Source organism: Malaya genurostris, chromosome 3 (genome assembly GCF_030247185.1).
Source record: "Malaya genurostris strain Urasoe2022 chromosome 3, Malgen_1.1, whole genome shotgun sequence".
Lineage (NCBI taxonomy): Eukaryota > Metazoa > Arthropoda > Insecta > Diptera > Culicidae > Malaya > Malaya genurostris.
This window is the reverse complement of record NC_080572.1, coordinates 75,573,794-75,596,405: the sequence shown is the minus strand read 5'-3', so window position 1 is coordinate 75,596,405 and position 22,612 is coordinate 75,573,794. Positions and strand designations below refer to the sequence as shown.

Genomic DNA, 22,612 nt, shown 5'->3' with positions numbered 1-22,612 from the left:
TGATATAAACTACTTACAGCAATAAATCTGGAAGAACGTAACAAGTATGTACCATTCGAATCAGTTCGTCGAGATCGGCAAATGCGTGTGTGACAAATAATTTCACTCAATTTTTTTCGGAGATAACTCAACCGTTTTCTACAAACTCAGATTCATACGAAAAGTCTTATGCTCCAAAACAAGCTCCCTGAATTATGTTTGGATCCGATTTCTGGTTCCGGAACGAAATGAAAACTGTGGACCCATTGTGGTATTCAGTTTTCGATTCGGATTTAATTCGCACTACGATTTCTTAAGGATGTTTATACTGATTTTCAAACATTTTGAAACAAATGTAAACTATACAGTTACTTAGGTGAATTTATCTGACTTCGGCTAAACCGATTTTCGAATTCCGGTTCCAGTATCAAATCGTTTCTCAAAGCTCAATCGTTTTCTAAAAAAAGCCAGATCTGCAAAGACAAAATTAATTAATATTATCAAATTCTGACTTCCGATTCTGGAATTACAGAATATTGAATTTTTAGAATTCAAACCGGCCCTGGAAGTACCTTAAATTACCGTAAACTCTAAAGTTGAACTTACTTCGACATATCATGGAATGTTCATTCGATTGTCACACTTTTAGATTCAAATTCGATCCGATTTGCAGTTTCGACAATATAAAGTAATGAGTGATTAAAATCTCAAATTGCCGCTTAAATCGACGGTCATTAAAATAATGTCATGAGAACTGAAACACCGAAAAATATTCATGCAAAAAACACATGCGGATTGATAAAAAAGGTATCATCTCACTGCTAGGTGGATTAAGCACGTTTTTTAATAAAATTCCGGTTCTTTTTTGATCATAATGCGCATTTGAAGCGATTGTGCGTAATAATGTTTATACGCGGAACAGTGAAGTGAGTTTCGAATGTTGCACTCTAATTGTACATGTCAAATGATGTTTTTTTTTGTATCTTCTAACCGTCCGGTCTGCGCCATCCGGTGCACTACTTGTATTCGGTTTTTGTTCTACGAGTGCTCAAAGTTTTCAGTTAGTGAGTCGATTTCGCGAAGTCGAATGAAGAATACAGCGATTTAGAAGAAAATTTTTCAGAAAGAAGTTTATGTCTTTTTCTCCAATACAACATCGTATTTATACCTGCCAATATAAAAAAGACAACTGCGACAGAAAAATTCTTTTCGGCAGTAGTGTGCCATCTAGTGGCTAGTAGTCATTACGGTGTTAACGTTTTTTCGGTGACAGTGCGCCACATAGCTGCAAATTGCATAAGCCAATTTAACCATTTATGTTGGTTGAAAACAACGTTTTATTTCTCCAATTCACCTAAAAAAATAGTTGAATGCAAATAAAGTGTACCTTAGCTAAGAAATGACAGCACGTTCAATTGGTGAATTCAACTAAAAAATAGCAATTTCAACAAATATTTTTTATTATTAAGAAAATGAGAATTAAAAAATCTAAGTAAGATTTTTAGATGTCTCAAAAAATAACTAACTCAAATCAGAAAATCAGCTAATTTTTTCGCCAAAATGCTGACTTCGGTCTTTCCGTGCAGTGTTAGTGAGTATATGAAGTTCTATGCATTTATAACTAGGAATGAGAATTGTTCTGAAGAGTGAGCTTGTGGTCTACATAGGAATAGACAAATTAAACATATATTTCCTTGGTGGCACCTATAAACCAATAAAGTATTATTAAGATTTCTTCGCGTTTCGCCTTCGGCTCATCAGTGCTTAAAGCAGTTCAAATTGAACCGCCATCTCCGCCTAACAGTTCAATTTGAGCCGCTAAGCAGACGCAAAGTCCCCACTATTTATGTGACCCTTCAAGGATATGACACTAAGTGCCATATCCTATTTGACGTTTTTGAGTTTAATTAAAAAAGTTAGATTTCAGATTTCAATCTAAATAAGGACCACCCTAATAACTTTTTTCATAGAAAGGAGCGCCATTTGATTACAAAAAACTTTTGTACAAAAAAAAAAACTAATATATATATAATAGTGAAAATATTTTTGTCATGCTAATTTCCCGTTTCGGACCATAATGCAATGTCAGAACAATTCTCAGGTCCTTGGTTCGACGAGCAAGAAAACACATCGACATTCACTACTTGGAAAGTGTTGAAATACGCATGCCACCCTAAATAACTAGCTTTCGTACTTTCCGTCCTACGATGACAGTGCACTTCCAAGCTGACGATAGTTTTCATGAGTCGACGATTTTCCAACTTTGCCCCGCAGTCTAGCGATTAATTATTTCCCAATGAGTAAGTTGAATTGTATATACAAAAGGATAGCAAGACCGTACGGAAAGAGTGCATGAATTAATTACGTTACTGAGTATTTGTTCACCTACACTATGCTAGACAAAATTCACTTGCTCAACCCTGAGCCGGAGGTTACATCGAAGACATATTCTCGGGCTACAAATAGTTGCCCCCAAACTCGGCGATGATAAATTTGCCTCAGCAAGGAAAGCTGTAAAGACACACGTTCGGTCATAAATCTGGGATCGTCAAACAGATAACAGATCGTAATAATAACAAATCGCCTAAGAAAAGCGCCTCCGGTTGGACCTACTGCAATGTTTTTTCCCCGTTGTCGAAGATTTTTCCTGGAAACTCATCACGTCGCATGCTCGATTCGCCAACGAAAATGACTGCTGGTTTTTTTTTTTTTTTTTCATAAATACGTTTATTTCATAGGCAATATACATAAGTTTTTCTTCGCCGTGGCATCCACAATACATAGTAGTTTAAACCTAATACATTTCGAATATCATATTAGTATGTTGGTACTCATTAGTTAATCTAAACACTGTTTTTATCAAGCGAGTTGCTATTTTAAATTACATTAAATAAAATACATTTATTTTGTACATGATCTTATAACTATTTCAGGATTGTTTGTATCAGTTCACCACTTATATTCAATATCCTATAGTTGGCTATTGGTTGAACTCATGGAAGAGAAAACAGTTTAACATAAAATAAAATTTAAATTGGAACTCCAATGGATTTAATGAAATGATAAAGAAGTTTCATGTATGGAAGGTCACGACAAGCAAGAATGTCGCGAACTGGGACATTGGATAGTCTACCTTGGGTACGCAAGGAATTTATTAGTTGAGATCTGACATCACGAAACTCCACGCATGTCCAAACAACATGGTCAATATCGCGGTAACCTTCGCCGCAAGCACAATGATTAGTCTCGGAAAGTCCAATTCGAAGGAGATGTGCATCTAACGTGTAGTGATTGGACATGAGTCTGGACATCACACGAATGAAATCTCTACTCACATCCAGTCCCCTGAACCATGCCTTTGTCGATATTTTAGGAATAATTGAGTGCATCCACCGACCCAGATCATCTTTATCCCAAGAAGCTTGCCAGCTGGCAAGTGTTCTTTGGCGAGACGCGCTATAGAATTCGTTGAAAGCAATCGGTCTCTCATAAATTTCACCCTCAATAGCACCACGTTTGGCTAAAATATCGGCTCTTTCATTGCCTGGAATGGAGCAATGAGCCGGAACCCAAACTATTGTGATTAGATAATTATTATTCAATATGTCGTTCAGACACTGTTTTATTTTACCCAAGAAAAACGGTTCATTTTTGCCAGCAGCGTTTGAGCGAATGGCTTCAATTGCACTCAGACTATCTGTGAAGAGGAAATAATGGTTTGGAGATAATGTGACGATTACACTCAAACTATAATGAACTGCTGCTAGCTCTGCTATATAAACAGATGCAGGTTCTTGAAGCTTGAATGAGGCCGAAACATTATTGTTGAACATACCAAACCCTGTCGCTTCTTCCATTCGCGATCCGTCCGTGTAAAACATTTTCTCAGAGTTAATATGCCTGAACTTACTTGAAAATATTTTTGGGATTTCCATAGAGCGTAGGTGGTCCGGGATTCCACGCACTTCGCGCTGCATGGATGTGTCGAAAAATAAAGTTGAGTCAGGTACATTTAGGAGGCTGACACGGATAGGAATATATCTTGAAGGGTTGATTTCCTGTGACATATGGTTAAAATATACTGTCATGAATTTTGTTTGAGATCGAAGCTCGACTAGTCGTTCGAAATTATTAATTACCATGGGATTCAGCACATCACATCTTATTAGCAGGCGTGATGAAAGCTCCCAAAATCGATCTTTTAATGGAAGAACTCCCGCCAGAACTTCAAGACTCATTGTATGTGTCGAATGCATGCAGCCTAAAGCAATTCGCAAACAACGGTACTGAATTCGCTCAAGTTTGATAATATGAGAATTTGCAGCGGAACGAAAACAAACGCATCCATATTCCATCACTGAAAGTATCGTTGTCTGATACAATTTTATTAGATCTTGCGGATGAGCACCCCACCAAGACCCTGTTATTGTTCGAAGAAAATTTACTCTTTGTTGGCATTTCGTTATCAGATACCTAATGTGTCCTCCCCACGTGCATTTGGAATCAAACCACACCCCGAGGTATTTGAAAGTCAAAACCTGTTCGATTATTCTTCCCATCATATGAAGCTGAAGTTGCGCGGGATCATGCTTTTTTGAAAAGACGACCAGCTCTGTTTTCTCCGCAGAGAATTCGATACCAAGATGAACAGCCCAAACGGACAATTTATCTAAGGTATCTTGCAATGGTTTTTGCAGATCAATAGCTTTGGATCCAGTAACTGAAACCACGCAATCATCTGCCAATTGTCTTAGTGTACATGGGGTTACTAGACAGCTGTCAATGTCATTCACGTAAAAATTATAGAGGAGCGGACTGAGGCATGAGCCTTGCGGGAGACCCATGTAGCTAATTCTGATTGTTGCCAAATCGCCATGTGAAAAATGCATGCGTTTCTCTGACAAAAGGTTGTGCAAATAATTATTTATAACCGCTGGGAGTCCATGTTGGTGGAGCTTGTCTGAAAGAACATCAATGGAAACTGAATCAAATGCTCCTTTAATGTCTAAAAATACAGATGCCATTTGTTGCTTTTGAGCGAAGGCAATTTGGATGTCAGACGAAAGTAATGCAAGGCAATCATTCGTCCCTTTATTTCTACGGAAGCCAAACTGAGTATCTGACAACAAACCGTTCGTCTCGACCCAAGTGTCGAGACGTCGTAGAATAATTTTTTCGAACAATTTTCTGATGCAGGACAACATCGCAATGGGTCTATATGAGTTGTGATTGGAAGCTGGTTTCCCCGGCTTTTGAATGGCGATAACTTTCACTTGTCTCCAGTCAGGTGGAACAATATTTTGCTCAAGAAACTTGTTGAACAATTCCAACAAACGTCTTTTTGCGAGGTCGGGCAGATTCTTCACCAAGTTGAATTTAATTCTGTCCAATCCAGGAGCGTTATTGTTACAAGACATGAGTGCTATGGAAAATTCCATCATTGAAAAGGGGCTATCAATGGAATCATCATTTGAAGAAGACTCCCTAACAATGCTATGCGTAGGAACGGAATCTGGACAAACTTTCCTCGCAAAATCAAATATCCATCGATTCGAGTACTCCTCACTCTCATTTCCTACGTTACGATTCCTCATTCGTCTGGCCGTATTCCAAAGAGTGCTCATTGAGGTTTCTCTTGACAAACCTTCCACAAAATGTCTCCAATAGCTGCATTTCTTAACCCGAAGTATGTTCTTGTACTTGGTTTCTAAAACCAAAAATTTTTCAAAATTCTGAGGAGTTCCTCCTCCTCGTTTTAAAAACGTCTTGAAAGCATTTTGTTTCGCGTGTTTAGCATCTGAGCACTCTTTGTCCCACCAAGGATTTGGAGGTCTTCTGTTAGACGATGGACCAAGAAATCGTTTGGTTTGGGCTTGTTCTGCGGCCTCCAGAATCGAACAAACGAGGAAGTCATATTCTTCAAGTGGGGGAAGCTCTTCCATTGAAGTTAAGACACTTGAAATATTACTTTGGTATTTAATCCAGTCAATATTTTTTGTCAAATCATATGGAATATTAACTGAATTAGCAATGCCTTTGTTACTGCTAATTGAGATGATGATTGGTAAATGATCGCTACCATGTAAATCAGGAAATACTTTCCAGGTGCAATCTAGTCGAATTGAAGTCGAACAAAGAGATAAATCTAATGCACTTGGACGTGCAGGAGGTCTTGGGATCCGTGTCATGCTACCCATATTTAGTACCGTCATGCTAAAATTGTCGCAAATATTATATATTAGAGATGATCTGCTATCATTGTAAACGGAACCCCACATCATTCCGTGCGAATTGAAATCTCCTAAAATCAAACGTGGAGCAGGAAGGGCTTCGACAATTTCATTAAGCTGTCGTTGTCCAACTTGAGCTCTTGGAGGAATATATACCGAAGCAATGCAAATGTCCTTTCCTTTAATGTTTATTTGACAAGCAACAACTTCTATACTAGAAGTCGAAGGAATGTTTAATCTATAAAAGGAATAACATTTCTTAATTCCTAAAAGCACTCCACCATACGGGGAGTCTCTGTCGAGACGTATAATGTTAAAGTCATTAAAATTTAAGGCTATGTTTGATGTAAGCCATGTTTCGCACAAAGCAAATACATCACATTTTTGACTATGCAACAAAACTTTAAATGAATCAAGTTTTGGCATGATGCTTCGACAATTCCACTGCAGGACAGTGATTGAATCATTTGCGGCGGATGATAAATTATCCATCAAATGATACAAAACCTGTAAGAGCTGGCCATTGAGCTGATAACTGTTTCAAAAAAGTTCTAGCTATTGGAAGGAATGCTGTTATGATGGTCTTTAGAGGTTCAGAAATATTGAATGCAGCGAAAATCCATTCTACAATTTCCGAAAATTTCAGTAATCCTGTTGGTGAATGTGAAATGGAGCCCACTGGATTATTGTCTTTTCTTGAGCTAGTTCCTGGATTGGTTTGTGAATTTGACAAACCAGGAGGCACAGTTTTTGGTTTTAAATTTGGCTTTTTAGCTTTAACACGGGGATCTTTTTTTGAAGGTATAATTTTAGGTGTCTTTTTTGGTATTTTGTGGTTTGTTAATCTCCTCTTAACAGACCCTTGAGGAGTGACAAACGAGGTATCTTCACTATTTCCGTCAGAGTCAGATTCCTCTGGCTCCGCAAGATTTGAAAAACCGTTTTCGGTTTCCAAAGGGGAGACATGTATGACCGTTTTGAGCATTTCTGCATATGTGCGCTTAGACCGTGCTTTTAAAGAAAGCTTCATTTTGTCTTTACGCAGCTTAAATGCAGCGCACACTGAAAGATCATCATGAGGGCTTTCCCCACAATAAACACATTTTTCAACATCTTTATCGCAAAGATTATCCTTATGAGGCCCTTGACATTTGATACATTTGGACTTATTACTACAGTAAGTAGCTGTATGTCCGAATTTTTTACAGTTCGTGCAATTCATAACATGCGGTACGAAAAGCCGAACAGGAAGACGAATTTTATCGATATAGACATGGCTAGGCAATGCAGATCCGGCAAATGTTACTCGAAACGAATCTGAGGGACGATAAGACTTTTTTCCATCGACAATAGATGCTGAGTACAATTGTTTGCACTCGAGTATCTTAACTCCCTCAAGCATGGAGTTTTTATTAAGTAAATCATCTGCTGTCAGACTTGCTTCAGTCACAACACCGTCAATTTCTACCTCCTTCGATGGAATGTAAACTCGATATTCAATAGCAAATAATTTACAGGTTACAATATCGTTTGCCTGTTTCAAGTCGTTAACTACAACTCGAATTTTATCTCTATTAACCTTACAGATTTTTTTAACTTCAGAGAAATGTGATGTCAAATCCTTTGTAATTTGCATCAAGTTTAAAATCTTTTCTTTTTTTCGAAGATAGACTATCCATGGCCCAGTGGTACCCTGTGGATAATGTTTAGCCCTCGGAGTATTTAAACTTTTACTAGTATCCGGAATCGGATTCGGATGATCTTCCATGAGATCATCCATTACATTAAATTTTTTTTGTAAATTAATAATACCAAAATAAAAACTTATGTTTAGTAAAATTTCAGATATAAGAAATAAAAAATAAATTAAATTAAATCTACCTTGTAGCTGATGTCTCTGTTCCTTTATCGTGAAGAACGACGTGAAGCTCTTCCAACGATTTCCAATTGGCAGTCTTTTGCTGTTTCCAATTGGCAGTCTTCTGTCGTTTACTGCTATCTCAGTTGCTCTGCCGTCGTTGTGAACACCACTGCACTTGCTGTACCTGACCCCAGGTACAGTGCTTTTGCTCTTGGTGGCGATCAAATGCGATGCTTGCAGTGTAGCACCTCGCGATATATGCCGTCTCTTTTGATCCTACGCAGCGTACAAATTCTGGTACCTGGTAGATCAGCACTGGGTTGCTTTAGCACCTCTGTGCCTTTGCACCCCTTCGTCTTCGCACCTTTATGCGATGGCACCTCTGTGACTCGTCACTTCTATGCTCTCGCACCTCTGTGTCTCTACACCTCTGTGCGTATGAACGGGATGGCCTTCGTTGCTAGCTTTCCAGTCGGGAAACGCCCCGAATATTGCGTTTGCTATGGGCAGTTTAACTACCTGAAGCTTAGAATTGTCTCGGTAGCAGCCGTTAACTCACGAGCCAGTACAATCGAAACACAACCTCTTCGCTTGAATGGTTTTTACTGAATGAATGACTGCTGGTGGTACGTGGGGAATTAATGTCCAAACGTTTATCTTTCTTATCCAACCTTAAACCGGACTAACGGCAGTCCTTGCTTGTTGTATAAACCGGTTTCACCGTTTTCACAGCCCAGGCCTTCCGACAATGTGCCAAAATCACCGAAAATGTTGACATTACATAAAAATTACCTCGAACGGTCATCGGCTGTACGATGCTCCTTCGCAGCTCTTCTAGTATGTGCATGGAAAGTTCTGCAGGACTTCCACATAAAAAGCATTCTGCAATGTCAGTTCGGTTCCAGTTCCGGCGAGGACGATGATGAACCGTAAACGATTGCACTGGGCCAGATAACGTCGGCGGTGGCCGAAACCGTTCGCACATGAAATGACAAATATAACTGCGGTCCGGATTCATTCTGCGACAGTGAAATCGCCGAAAGGGAACTGAGCTAGCACTGGACGAGGAAATTATAATCTCGTTCTTGGAATTTCTGTAACGACCGGTGCAGTGTCATCCTACCATAGCGAAAATCATTTTTCGTGTCCGGTTCCGGATTTTTGGATTCTGAGCAAGATGTGAGCAGTGTGAAATGGGAACCATCATAGCGTAAAATGTTAGTTTAATAACCAATTCCTGATCAGCAATAAACGAAGCTGGTTGATTGACAGACTGCCGTGGCAGGATGCCGCATGCGAATAATTGCAAATGTTTGTCACTCCCTAACTAGCGGTTATTTCACTTCGTCGTGTGGGAAAATTTCCATGTAATCGAAAGATATGGTGAAAAGTTTTTTTTTTAATTTTACACTGTTCCTTCCTTTAAGATCGATTCACTTAGTTCGGCGATTTTCTAATTTTTTAATCCCGTTAGAAAAGTAATTTTGCGGACCGATAATCTCCTCGTGCGAATAATATCCTCGTTATTTTTTGTTGGCGAACCAACTTTTTTGGTTTGAGAACAGCTCACAATCGGAGGAAGCCGAATTCGGCGAATAACACCGTTTTACCTCTTGAAAATTAATGTTTTTTGAGACTTTTTTCCGCAGGCTTGATGATAAAAACGTAAGAAAAAAACGGGTGGGTAATGTCAGAGATATAACCGGATCGACGTGGATATAAATAATTTCCATTAGTTTCATGCAGATGATTTGCATATTTCAATAGTTGAATAGATCTCATAGCAGCACTTTCGTAGACATTTATCGTTCTTAGAAAGGCTAAATTGTTTGACTTTCTTTGTCATTGTTCACTTTCTCCTTTCGGTAACTATATTCAGAAAATGATTTTTAATCCTAGAACTGGAACAAAACTCTGGACCTGAACCAATCGAAATGAGGAGCTTAAGAGGCAATTGCTGATTGATAAAAATGATCTAGAATTGAATTCTCAAACAAAGTCAACACAAAAATGAAAAAATATAAGAAATATAAATCAAAAAGAAGAACAAATCGCAAATTATTCGAATCAAACAGTCGACAGGATAAAATTGTTTGAAAGTAAAATCCACAATATCGATTTTGAAGGTTTAAATTCAAAAAGTATGTATTTAAAAAACCAATTAGTCGGACAGTATAAAAGTAACGATACTCAAAAAATGAGTAAAAAAGACGGGTGGGTAATATCAGAGACATAACTGGATGACGTGAATACAAATAAAACTGACATGCTTTTCGACACTTCGGAAAATTTTTTAGTTTTAGCGAATTCTATATCTATTTATTTATGTCCAATCTTACCGAAATTTTTGAATAATTTCATTTTTTATGATACTGTAAGCAAAATGATGACGACGGCCGACTTTGCTAGCATGCGTCTGCGTATTGAAGAATGAAAAAAAATTAATAGATCAGTCGACCACAACGAGTTCCACACTCAGCACTCACATCTCACGCTTATGAATCGAATGAGCAGTACCCAGTTCATTCATTACATTTTCAATCGAAACGTAACGTATTCGTCGATCTGCGATTTGGATCATATAAATGAAGAGTAGGACTTCTGATAAGCCAAGAAACATAACCTGAGTTTTTTTTATAAAATGATGCAAAGTTAGAATTAGCTAATTGAAGTAATACCATCATGTCAAAGATTTTGATCTGTAACAAAGAATGAACCATTTCACAATAGACGAGAAAATCACTAATAAGAGCATTTTGGTTATAATATTTTGGTAATAACCGTCTTAAACAACATGCACAAATGTGTATCCCTCATATCAGTTAATGAAAAATATTCATGATTTAGTGCCTGTTTTACCAGAGAACAAAGTGTGTCGTAAACCCACTTTCCTCAACTACTGAGAATACTCCGTCTATCTATGTGTCGGTTTTTTCACGATACGCTTTGTGCGATGAGTCTTTCAATTTATGTCTGACATTTTGTTCGCCTTTTTTGCCGCTGAATTTCACCTTAATGCTCGTTCATAACAAACATTTTTGAAAACTTCAAATTTGAGTTATCTTTGAATATCTCCTTAGCTGAGTGTTAAAATAATGAATTGATCAAACAGTCCAAAAATAAATAAATCGATAAGTTGAACATTCAAATCGTCTAAAAATTATAGACCGAAGTATTGATTATTACGTTCTGTCTTTGACTCATCAGTGCATTAGCAGTTTATGTTGGGCTGATAATGCCACTTCGCGGATCAACAAAATTCGATGAGTAGACGTAAAGTAAATACTATTTGCATCTCACTTATTTTACACCGAAGTGCAATGTTTTTCCTGACGTGCCGAAAGAACGTAACAAAAAAAAAACAGATGGAAGTATTTAGAATGTGAATATTTTAAAGAATACAAAAACCACTAATTCGATCATTCATAGAATAAGTGTTTCTTGTAGTTGTTATTCGAATAATACTGCAAAGGTCAAAATCTCAATAAGTTGTAAGTATGAGAAGCTAAATGTCGAAGTTGTCTCAAATTACAATCGAACAGGAGAATAAATTTGTAGCCTACAGTCCTAAAGTCCTAAAATACTAACGTCCTCGGTCTTGAAGTCTTGAAGTCTTGAAGTCTTGAAGTCTTGAAGTCTTGAAGTCTTGAAGTCTTGAAGTCTTGAAGTCTTGAAGTCTTGAAGTCTTGAAGTCTTGAAGTCTTGAAGTCTTGAAGTCTTGAAGTCTTGAAGTCTTGAAGTCTTTAAGACTTGAAGTCTTGAAGTCTTGAAGTCTTGAAGTCTTGAAGTCTTGAAGTCTTGAAGTCTTGAAGTCTTGAAGTCTTGAAGTCTTGAAGTCTTGAAGTCTTGAAGTCTTAAAGTCTTAAAGTCTTAAAGTCTTGAAGTCTTGAAGTCTTGAAGTCTTGAAGTCTTGAAGTCTTGAAGTCTTGAAGTCTTGAAGTCTTGAAGTCTTGAAGTCTTGAAGTCTTGAAGTCTTGAAGTCTTGAAGTCTTGAAGTCTTGAAGTCTTGAAGTCTTGAAGTCTTGAAGTCTTGAAGTCTTGAAGTCTTGAAGTCTTGAAGTCTTGAAGTCTTGAAGTCTTGAAGTTTTGAAGTCTTGAAGTCTTGAAGTCTTGAAGTCTTGAAGTCTTGAAGTCTTGAAGTCTTGAAGTCTTGAAGTCTTGAAGTCTTGAAGTCTTGAAGTCTTGAAGTCTTGAAGTCTTGAAGTCTTGAAGTCTTGAAGTCTTGAAGTCTTGAAGTCTTGAAGTCTTGAAGTCTTGAAGTCTTGAAGTCTTGAAGTCTTGAAGTCTTGAAATCTTGAAGTTTTGAAATCTTGAAGTCTTGGATTATTTTAGTGTTAATCTTCAATATTTTAGTTTTTTTACATTCACTCTAGAAAAATAAAATCGCACTAGCAGATTTATATACCAAAGTGTACTTGAACTGATTAACTTTTCCGCCACACTTGTTCACATGGCTTTTGTTATTCTTTTCTTCCAGACTGTCTCCACCTGCAGCTTTACCGGGATTCAAAGGATCGCTACAAGAACGGACAAACGAAGGCTTCGCTCTCGTTGCAGCACTTCCTAGGCGTCGAGTCCGGGTTCACGTTGGACAAGGAATCCAACACGATAGCAATTATTTGTCAAGATGTGATAGTGGTTCTAGCATTTGACACCAGAGAAAGACTGATACAGTGGCAGGTAATGGTCGGCAAAACGATAAAATAAGATTTTCTTCAAGTTTCTTTCCTAACGATACGATGCGGGTGTTCTATTTTGAATAGGTGAAAATTTCCAACAACTTGGGAGATGACTTGCAATACTTGGTGCTGGTCTCGTCGGCGCCACCCAAGGCTAAACTGGCGACGGGACCAGCACGAATGCACATCCAGGATCATCGTTTCTGCTTGACGACGGGTGTTCCTCCGAGATTGAATGGGATGTGGAACATTCAACATCTCAGGTACGGTGAAGGGTGTCGTATTTACGAAACTTGAACTTAAACTATCCTAAATTCTCTTGTGCAGACGGTATGGCGTCGTAGACAATCGTTTCTGCTTTGAGGGAGGATCTAGCTGTGGGAAAGGCGAAGGGTTATATGTTTTCGTCACGGATCTTGGAGATGAGATCACGCATACTCTGAAGATGGCATCGCAGGGAAAATTGGCCAGCAAAAAGCGAGCCGCTGCTAGAAAAATATCAGGTATTTTTTATTGTAAAAAAAATGCTTGGTCTACTGAGAAAACTGAAACTTTCTTTTGTACTTAACAGCGCTGGATAGTCCTCGCAAAGGTGCTGAGTCTCGTTGCACCAACTACAATGATGAAATCTGTTCGGTACATAATGAAAATTCCACGTGTACCTGCCGAAGCGCTTATTGGCCCTCTACTGAATCCAGAGATATAGATAGTAACTATGGTTGTGGTGATACGGCTTCTGTGTCCGAAGGACACGACAGCATAAACGATATGGACTCGTTTCCTCGGTAAGTAACATCCACATGGCTTAAATGGTTCATTGGGATTGATAACTTTCAATTATTCATACAGTACCGTGGCCAACTTGGAACGCTGTATGAGTTGCATATCCAAACTGGGAGCTCCTTCGATGTCCCGTAGTTCAACGGTAACAGGAACACCGGGTGCTGTGGCACCGATGGCCGCCTGGCACACCTTGACTGAGCATAACAATCACATTAACCAATCACACATTTCCAAACCACCAGCCTTAGATAGGATGTCTCTTTGTTCACACGGTAGCAGCAATAATTCAGAGTATTCCATCCCCCGTCAAACGTGCGCTCCTAGTCAGTATGGTTCCGAATCGTGGTACGAGAAAGTCCCTGCAACACAGCTCACTTGCATGCACAATCGTCCCACATCCCCTTGTCAGTGTTGTCCACCGGGAAGACCTCCGAAACCGAAGGATATTTCACTTCATATAACTGCACCCATTCATTCGGCTATGATGTCCTGCAAATCCCCTCAACCAAGTCACGTCGGCCCGTACGAAAACTATGACATCCCAAAGACTCCCGTGGCCGTCGATGAAACTGGCAGTTCGGTGGAAAATTACGATACACCTAAGAAAATACAAGAGTACCTGTTGAAAGAGGCAACCAGCAGTGGAAAGAGCGAAGTTGGCAACTATGGTAACTACGACACGCCTCTTTCACTTAGCAATGCAGTGTGTGGGTGTTTGAAGGGTGGCGACAGTCAGAGTGCATCCAAACCGGATAAGGAATTGGTCGGTCCTCGTGTTGATTGTACCTGTAACCGAGTGATGTCCTGGGCTGACAACTGGATTTCACTTCCGCTGTGCAAACGAGGGAACGGGATCGAAAATACGGGTGTTGTGATCAATAAAATTAAACTCAGCGGCGAAGGAAAGATGCCGGTTGTAGATGCCAGTAATGAAAATGCCATTTATGCAACAGTAGATATGACGAAGAAAATTCGAAAGCGATTGGAAGATGCGTGTGAGTGCGACAAAACGGAAAATGAGAACGGAAAAAGTAACCCTAAATCCAGTTACGACAACTACGAAGATGTTGAGGTAGCTCCCGAACATCAAAAGGCAAATTACGCCAATCTGGAATTTGAAAAATCTCTCGAAAACTACGAGAACTCCAAAGAAGTTCTGCAGAGAGCGGGTCTCTCTGTACACGATTTTGAATGCAATCATAAAGTCTGTCAAAAATGTGGTCATCCCACCGTGAAAACGGTTGAAGTCGAAGACGTCAAAACGGAATCTCAAATGGTGGACAAACAAGAAAATTACGTAATGATGGAACCCACAAACCTAAAGTCGAAATTTCCCGGTTATATCCCAATGTCTCCTGCGGCTCCATCGATCGTCAGTGATGATGAACCGCGTCCAACATCTCCCACTGCCCCGCCATTACCCTTCAAATCAGATTTACTGAAGCAACGAATGAGTCGCATCATAGGAGAGAAGTCAGCTAGCAATCCAAGCCTTTGTGGTCCAGCGATTGATCGAAGCAGAAAACGAATAGACGACGAATCGCGAGTCCCGGGAAGTGCTATGTTGAAGGCAACTACTAGTCCTTACACTCGGAAGCAATTGCTGGATCACAGTGATCTTCTTCCTTGTGATAAAAGACTATCTCCACGGAAGCGATCGGCTTCTGCTGAATCATCGCGTTTCCTCGAAGATGGTGAAGATGCTGAAAGTCCCCTCAGTGGAACTGCGTCACCCAGCACTGAGACCCTTCGTAAACCTTCAACATCCACCTGCAACATCGAAATCCGACGATCATCGTCTCCTTGTGTGCACCAAGAAACAGAACCATGCTCCGTGGAAACATGCTGCAACAAAGTGACGACCACAGCGGAAACGGAAGATGACATCTCTGTGTCTACCAATCCTAGTCAAAATTCGCAATCAGTGTACATCCGGCGATCGGAAAGTGTTCCCTGTAAGGCACAAAATCGAGACAGTTCTAGCTCCAATGATTCTGGTGTATCTACCGGGTCTCTACGACAACGGGGAACTGATTTCACAGAATTTGAACTACCGCTCACCACGGCAATGTCCGCTCGGAGACATCAACGGCACGTACTACCGCAACAAGGTTGTGTACATTCGTCACTTCCACGGAGATCCAAATCGTTCGATCCACTTCGTGAGTTGACATTCCAGTTCCAGAAAATTCGCGTACCCGAAAAGAGTACATCAGCAGAAGCAGAGGTTCCGATTTGTCCACCAAAAACGAAGTCCTATGGAAGTCCCGATGTTATGACCACAACTACGACCCCGTATATTGATTCACGAAGTACCAGCAGTGGAACATCAGACATGTCCGACTACATTGAAACGCTCTCGCTATCCAGCCACAGCTCATCTGACACACCCGAAGGAATGAGGTAAGTTTCTAGAGCGGTGACATGGGTTCGAATCCGAAACTGATGATGGTTTTATTTCATTTTCAACGCAGACATATACGACAGGCGACTTCCACGCTACGACCACGATCCGGCAAGGAGTACCAAAACATCGATCGTTCCATCCTCTCACTCACACAAGCCGGTAGCGAATCGTCATTGAAACATCCGGGTACACCATCACAGTTGCGAGGGCTATTGTCCTGTTCGGCAAACTACGCCAACATCACACCCGTCCCGGAGAACGCCGAATCGCCCAGTCCAGGCTACCAGAGCGGAACATCACCACAGGAGGCACAGGGTCAACACTTCATGTTCAAGGTAAGAAGCACTAAAACTTGAAAAACTTGAAAAACTTGAAAAACTTGAAAAACTTGAAAAACTTGAAAAACTTGAAAAACTTGAAAAACTTGAAAAACTTGAAAAACTTGAAAAACTTGAAAAACTTGAAAAACTTGAAAAACTTGAAAAACTTGAAAAACTTGAAAAACTTGAAAAACTTGAAAAACTTGAAAAACTTGAAAAACTTGAAAAACTTGAAAAACTTGAAAAACTTGAAAAACTTGAAAAACTTGAAAAACTTGAAAAACTTGAAAAACTTGAAAAACTTGAAAAACTTGAAAAACTTGAAAAACTTGAAAAACTTGAAAAACTTGAAAAACTTGAAAAACTTGAAAAACTTGAAAAACTTGAAAAACTTGAAAAACTTGAAAAACTTGAAAAACTTGAAAAACTTGAAAAACTTGAAAAACTTGAAAAACTTGAAAAACTTGAAAAACTTGAAAAACTTGAAAAACTTGAAAAACTTGAAAAACTTGAAAAACTTGAAAAACTTGAAAAACTTGAAAAACTTGAAAAACTTCGGAATTTTTAGAAACTTTAGAAACTTTAGAAACTTTAGAAACTTTAGAAACTTTAGAAACTTTAGAAACTTTGGAAACTTTAGAAACTTTAGAAACTTTAGAAACTTTAAAAACTTTAGAAATTTTAGAAACTTTAGAAACTTTAGAAACTTTAGAAACTTTAGAAACTTTAGAAAGTTTAGAAACTTTAGAAACTTTAGAAACTTTAGAAACTTTAGAAACTTTAGAAACTTTAGAAACTTTAGAAACTTTAGAAACTTTAGAAACTTTAGAAACTTTAGAAACTTTAGAAACTTTAGAAACTTTAGAAACTTTAGAAACTTTAGAAACTTTAGAAACTTTAGAAACTTTAGAAACTTTAGAAACTTTAGAAACTTTAGAAACTTTAGAAACTTTAGAAACTTTAGAAACTTTAGAAACTTTAGAAACTTTAGAAACTTTAGAAACTTTAGAAACTTTAGAAACTTTAGAAACCTTAGAAACTTTAGAAACTTTAGAAACTTTAGAAACTTTAGAAACTTTAGAAACTTTAGAAACTTTAGAAACTTTAGAAACTTTAGAAACTTTAGAAACTTTAGAAACTTTAGAAACTTTAGAAACTTTAGAAACTTTAGAAACTTTAGAAACTTTAGAAACTTTAGAAACTTTAGAAACTTTAGAAACTTTAGAAACTTTAGAAACTTTAGAAACTTTAGAAACTTTAGAAACTTTAGAAACTTTAGAAACTTTAGAAACTTTAGAAACTTTAGAAACTTTAGAAACTTTAGAAACTTTAGAAACTTTAGAAACTTTAGAAGCTTTAGAAACTTTAGAAACTTTAGAAACTTTAGAAACTTTAGAAACTTTAGAAACTTTAGAAACTTTAGAAACTTTAGAAACTTTAGAAACTTTAGAAACTTTAGAAACTTTAGAAACTTTAGAAACTTTAGAAACTTTAGAAACTTTAGAAACTTTAGAAACTTTAGAAACTTTAGAAACTTTAGAAACTTTAGAAACTTTAGAAACTTTAGAAACTTTAGAAACTTTAGAAGCTTTAGAAACTTTAGAAACTTTAGAAACTTTAGAAACTTTAGAAACTTTAGAAACTTTAGAAACTTTAGAAACTTTAGAAACTTTAGAAACTTTAGAAACTTTAGAAACTTTAGAAACTTTAGAAACTTTAGAAACTTTAGAAACTTTAGAAACTTTAGAAACTTTAGAAACTTTAGAAACTTTAGAAACTTTAGAAACTTTAGAAACTTTAGAAACTTTAGAATCTTTAGAAACTTTAGAAACTTTAGAAACTTTAGAAACTTTAGAAACTTTAGAAACTTTAGAAACTTTAGAAACTTTAGAAACTTTAGAAACTTTAGAAACTTTAGAAACTTTAGAAACTTTAGAAACTTTAGAAACTTTAGAAACATTAGTTGCTTTGGAAATTTCAGAGACTATCAAAAATATTAGAAATATTGAAACACTTTTTTATAACTTATTACAATTTATACCTTACAAGTTCAAAATATTATTTTTTTATGTAGCGTTATAAATATTCAATTTATAAGTTTATTTTTTAACCTAATTTAGTACATATTAAGTAAATCATTTTTGGAGATATTAGAGATTCTGTAAATTTGAAACTGAACGTTTTTCAGTGTTACGCACATTTTATTAAAATCTCTATCTTCATGCATTTTTTGAACAATTTCGATTTAATTAAATAAATTATTTAGTATTATTTTTTTTGGAATCTTGAAGTGCTTCGAATCAAATGTTTGTAGTATTTCTTAATTTTATAAAACTTTCGAAGAAAGCTTATCTTTAGAATAAGAATATATCAAATACTTTAGACATTTAAAACCATGAAACGTCTGCGTTTTTAGAGCTGCGAAAACTTTAAACACTGTGAATGCTTTATGAGCCTTAGAAACAACAAGTTTTGAATTCTTTTGAAATTTTAACAGTCTGGATTATTGTGAAATCAATTCGAACCTTGGATTTCACAAGGTATCTTCAAAAGACAATTCCAACTATTTCGAATAGAGTGAAGTTTGAAAAGCTGGATTCTTGTAAACTTTTCTATGAATGGGAAGGTTCGCATCTAATTTTAAAATATAACATATAACATTCATTAATAATAATAAACCTGGCCATTCGCCGTGACTGTTTGTTCATTTATTTATAATTTTTTAAATTTTCAAAGGTTTTTGAGAACTCAAGACTCCCAGAAATTTTTAAATTCTATCACAGAAATCATAAATGCTAGAGATTTTACTGCTGTTTGTATTTGTTTAAATAAAAGTATTACAGGCTAATAATTTTAAATATAATCGGATAAATCAATGGATAACTGTTTAATTGAATAAATAACATAAATAATACAGTCTGAATTTCAATATAATCAATTATATAAAAAGGATAATAGTCTATGAATTGATTCTTTAGGGAACAGTAAAGGATAAATGAAGAAAATACAAGACATTTTCGAAAACTAAGAACTATTTCAGGTGTTGTTTCGATACAGTTGTCATTTGCATATCTGTGCGTACAGTGAACAATTTCTGCGATAATCAAGCGCGAAGGGTTAAGGAAGCCGGTGCAATCCATTCGAAAACTGTGAATGGCGATTACATGAAAAGTGAAGTCGCTTCTTACCAAATTTGCTAATGAAACGTATTTAATATGATTATAAACTTTTCATGAATAAACGATCGATAATGATCACAAAATAAAAAGTTCTGTCCTAACCCTTAAAAAAATGAATTATTGAAAAAAAAATCTGAAAAAATGAATTATTGAAAAACGAATCTAGCAGAATATCAACTGTTTGATAAATTAAATGATCAAATGATCTTGAAACCACTCGATTATATGAAGAAAAAAAAATCATCACTGCAAATGAAAATAAAAACACTGCTAATCTATTCTATTTTTCTTTTCTGTCTAATTACAGAACTCGTCCTAGGTTCGTGAGCATTATCAATCGGTCAACAAATGAAAGCAATAAAGACTAACTTTTATATATAAGCATAAACAAATAGAGAATCAAAATACCTTTCTATATAGCAAACGAAACAAGGATCATTGCCGTGTATTGTTTTGTAGCGAAAAAAAAACTACCCATCTGAACAGAAGTAGAACGGCTATCCAGTCGAGATCCCACTGCATGGGGGAAGGGACAGAATCGAGAACCAGATCCGACAGGATGCAGCGTTTGTTTTCGTTTTATTTGGTCCGAATAATTACTTTCCTTTTTTCTTGCTGTGCACTGGTTTTGATTGCTTTGTCTTCCTATTCATTGATTTTTAACCTACAGGGCAAACACATTTTTACTAACATCTGAAGCGCCCTTTCTCCCACACAGCCACACGGAAAATGTCTGAATCAAGTGGGTGGTAATCCTTGGGGTCGATAAGCCTCCAGCCAAAGACAAACACAGTGGTTCCTTACCGCACATCAGATGACTGACACACTCACCAATCTCTCTGGATGGGAATGAGCCGGAGAGGGGGAAGGCAAACAATAGAAAATGAGGCAGAAAAAATGGAAGAAGATTACTACTATGGCAGGTTTTACATGGGTGGAAAAAGTAACAAACGAACCGACGAGAGAACAAACACACTACATTTCCTTCCTTGACGTGGAACTTGGCCGCGAAGTTTGCTGGGAATCTACTGCGATGCTACCGGCAGAGACTTTGGGCGGTTGATGTGAACAAGGCCATCGAATCGGAATCCGAAGAATATACGCTTTCTTTGGTTTCTGCGGGCACATTGATGTGGGTGTTTTGGAAAACTCGTGGCAAACAATATTGATTCGTCATTCGGCGATACAGCCGACAGATTTCCTTTGTTAGATGCTTACCATCGATCCGTAATGAGCTCATGGGTAGACATCCTTCCCGGTAGATGCTTGTGTGCTCTTGATATCCTGAAATTTCCTGCTTCTTGCCTTCTGTGGATTGTGGTATTTAAACTGAGCGTCCGGGAAATACTCTCTAAACAGTACGATTGGATAAGGGCTCTACTTCTGGGAAGGGCGGTGGCGATAACTTTATACAATCCTCAAACACAGGAAAGCAAACAACAACGACTTTTTATTGTTTTTGTTATAGGACACAAATAGTGTACGTATCTCTAAAGGAGCATTTTTATTGAACTGTGTTTTGTTGAACTAAACTTCGATATTCGATAAAATGTAGATCTCCAAAGGAATATTGGGTGAATAAAATTTGTAAAAGTTCCGAGCGAAACTTTTATTCAAGTGCTAGTCTTACGCTAACAAAAGCCCCGTTTATTGAACAGATTGCAGGAAGTTATTGTTGTACATATATTTAATATTATATACAATTTGTGTAACATAAACGATTGCCAAAATACCTATAACGGAATTACGGAATATTTATTGATATACCCAAAACATACTTAACATTACTGCATATATTCGAATAATAGTATATACGATTGAGGAACTTCTTTTCGAACCATGTGTATTTAAGACTTACTAAGCAACCCATCTATTTCGTATGTAAATACAGTACCACTTTTCTCAGAGTCCATTTCTCATCTAAATACTAGTTTCATCTAATTCGAGTCCCATCTACGATTTTACCCTTTCTTTCACAACAACACTAACCACCACATACGTTATACATTACATCACATAAACAGTATCATTTCCATTGCGCTACTCACACAAAATTTACCAGAAAGAGGAAAAAAAAACAAACATACAAATAATCGAATCAACCAACAAACCTAGTAAAAGCAAATCAACTCAAGCATAGCATAAGTCGTTAATCGAAGGCTAAAGGAATAACGTAAATCGAAGATATAGTTGTGTTTTCGTGATGATGAGTATTTATTTTGCAACTTTTACTAATCCTGGGAAGAAAAAAATGCGCATTGTTTTGTTCCGAAACCAAATCCAGCTAGAGTAATTTTATCACACCAAAAATAAAAACGAACCCAAATATACCAAATATCGTACTAGCTCAAATGTTTAACATTCGGAATTGGATTGGTTCTAATGAAGGTATTTGCTTCGAGTCCCGATGAAAAAATGAAAAAAATGAAAAATGAACAAACAAATTACAACCATCCAACAATCGAATCCACAGTTATGATTTACTGCGGACAATGCAGACAACGGCAGAACAGGGCAAATCGGAGATTGAATATGAGGGAAAGGTGAAATTGGTTTTTCACGAATTTTATTTATACTATTTTTAGCATTCGGATAGTCGTGAACGTAGAAAGTTTTATATTTTATATACACAATGTGAGGAATTTGATCTTGTGGAAAAAAGTACTAACCTTGTAAATAGCACAACTTTTTTTTTTGTTTTCTTTGATGCGGGACGGTTTTGAGGTGGCGCAACAGCGGAACTTGATTTGGCATCCTTTGTCAGATGTAGAAACAGATAGGAAAAAAAAGCAAGGATTGAACGCGACTACTCCTTGTAACCGGTGAAACGGACAAACGTGGAAGAAAGTTGACAATGTATACACCCATTGATATGAAGAAAGAGACAAACAACAAAGTCCGAATAAACTATCGAAACTTTCATAAAATGTACTCACAAAATGTTTTGAGTTTTTATATCCTGGCTATAACAATCCGAATTCCAGTCTTCCGGCACGGTACGGGGGTATTTCATCAACAGTAAACGGCAGTCACTCGTTTCGTTGGTCCCGGAAATACACAATAAAAAATCCACCTTGTGATGTGATAATGCCTTTCTCTATCTTTAAAACAGTCTCATAAAAACATATTTTATCTTTTTATTAAATAATTTGTGACACTAATTTGGGCTCATTT

The 22,612-nt window shown here is 37.1% G+C and overlaps 1 protein-coding gene across 7 annotated transcripts in view; it reads left to right on the top strand.

Annotated features, from left to right (window-relative positions):
* The window catches only part of LOC131438822 (uncharacterized), a 299,650-nt gene extending 277,272 nt beyond the window's left edge, over positions 1-22,378 (top strand). For all 7 annotated transcript variants that reach the window (XM_058609141.1, XM_058609136.1, XM_058609140.1 and 4 more), the window contains exons 4-10: positions 12,548-12,750; positions 12,834-13,012; positions 13,077-13,252; positions 13,321-13,534; positions 13,599-15,935; positions 16,007-16,274; positions 19,746-22,378. In XM_058609141.1, the coding sequence (XP_058465124.1) occupies positions 12,548-12,750; positions 12,834-13,012; positions 13,077-13,252; positions 13,321-13,534; positions 13,599-15,935; positions 16,007-16,274; positions 19,746-19,757 (3,389 nt within the window). In that variant the 3' untranslated portion in view covers positions 19,758-22,378. The remainder of the gene's footprint in view (positions 1-12,547; positions 12,751-12,833; positions 13,013-13,076; positions 13,253-13,320; positions 13,535-13,598; positions 15,936-16,006; positions 16,275-19,745) is intronic.
* The last annotated feature ends 234 nt before the right edge of the window (positions 22,379-22,612 follow it).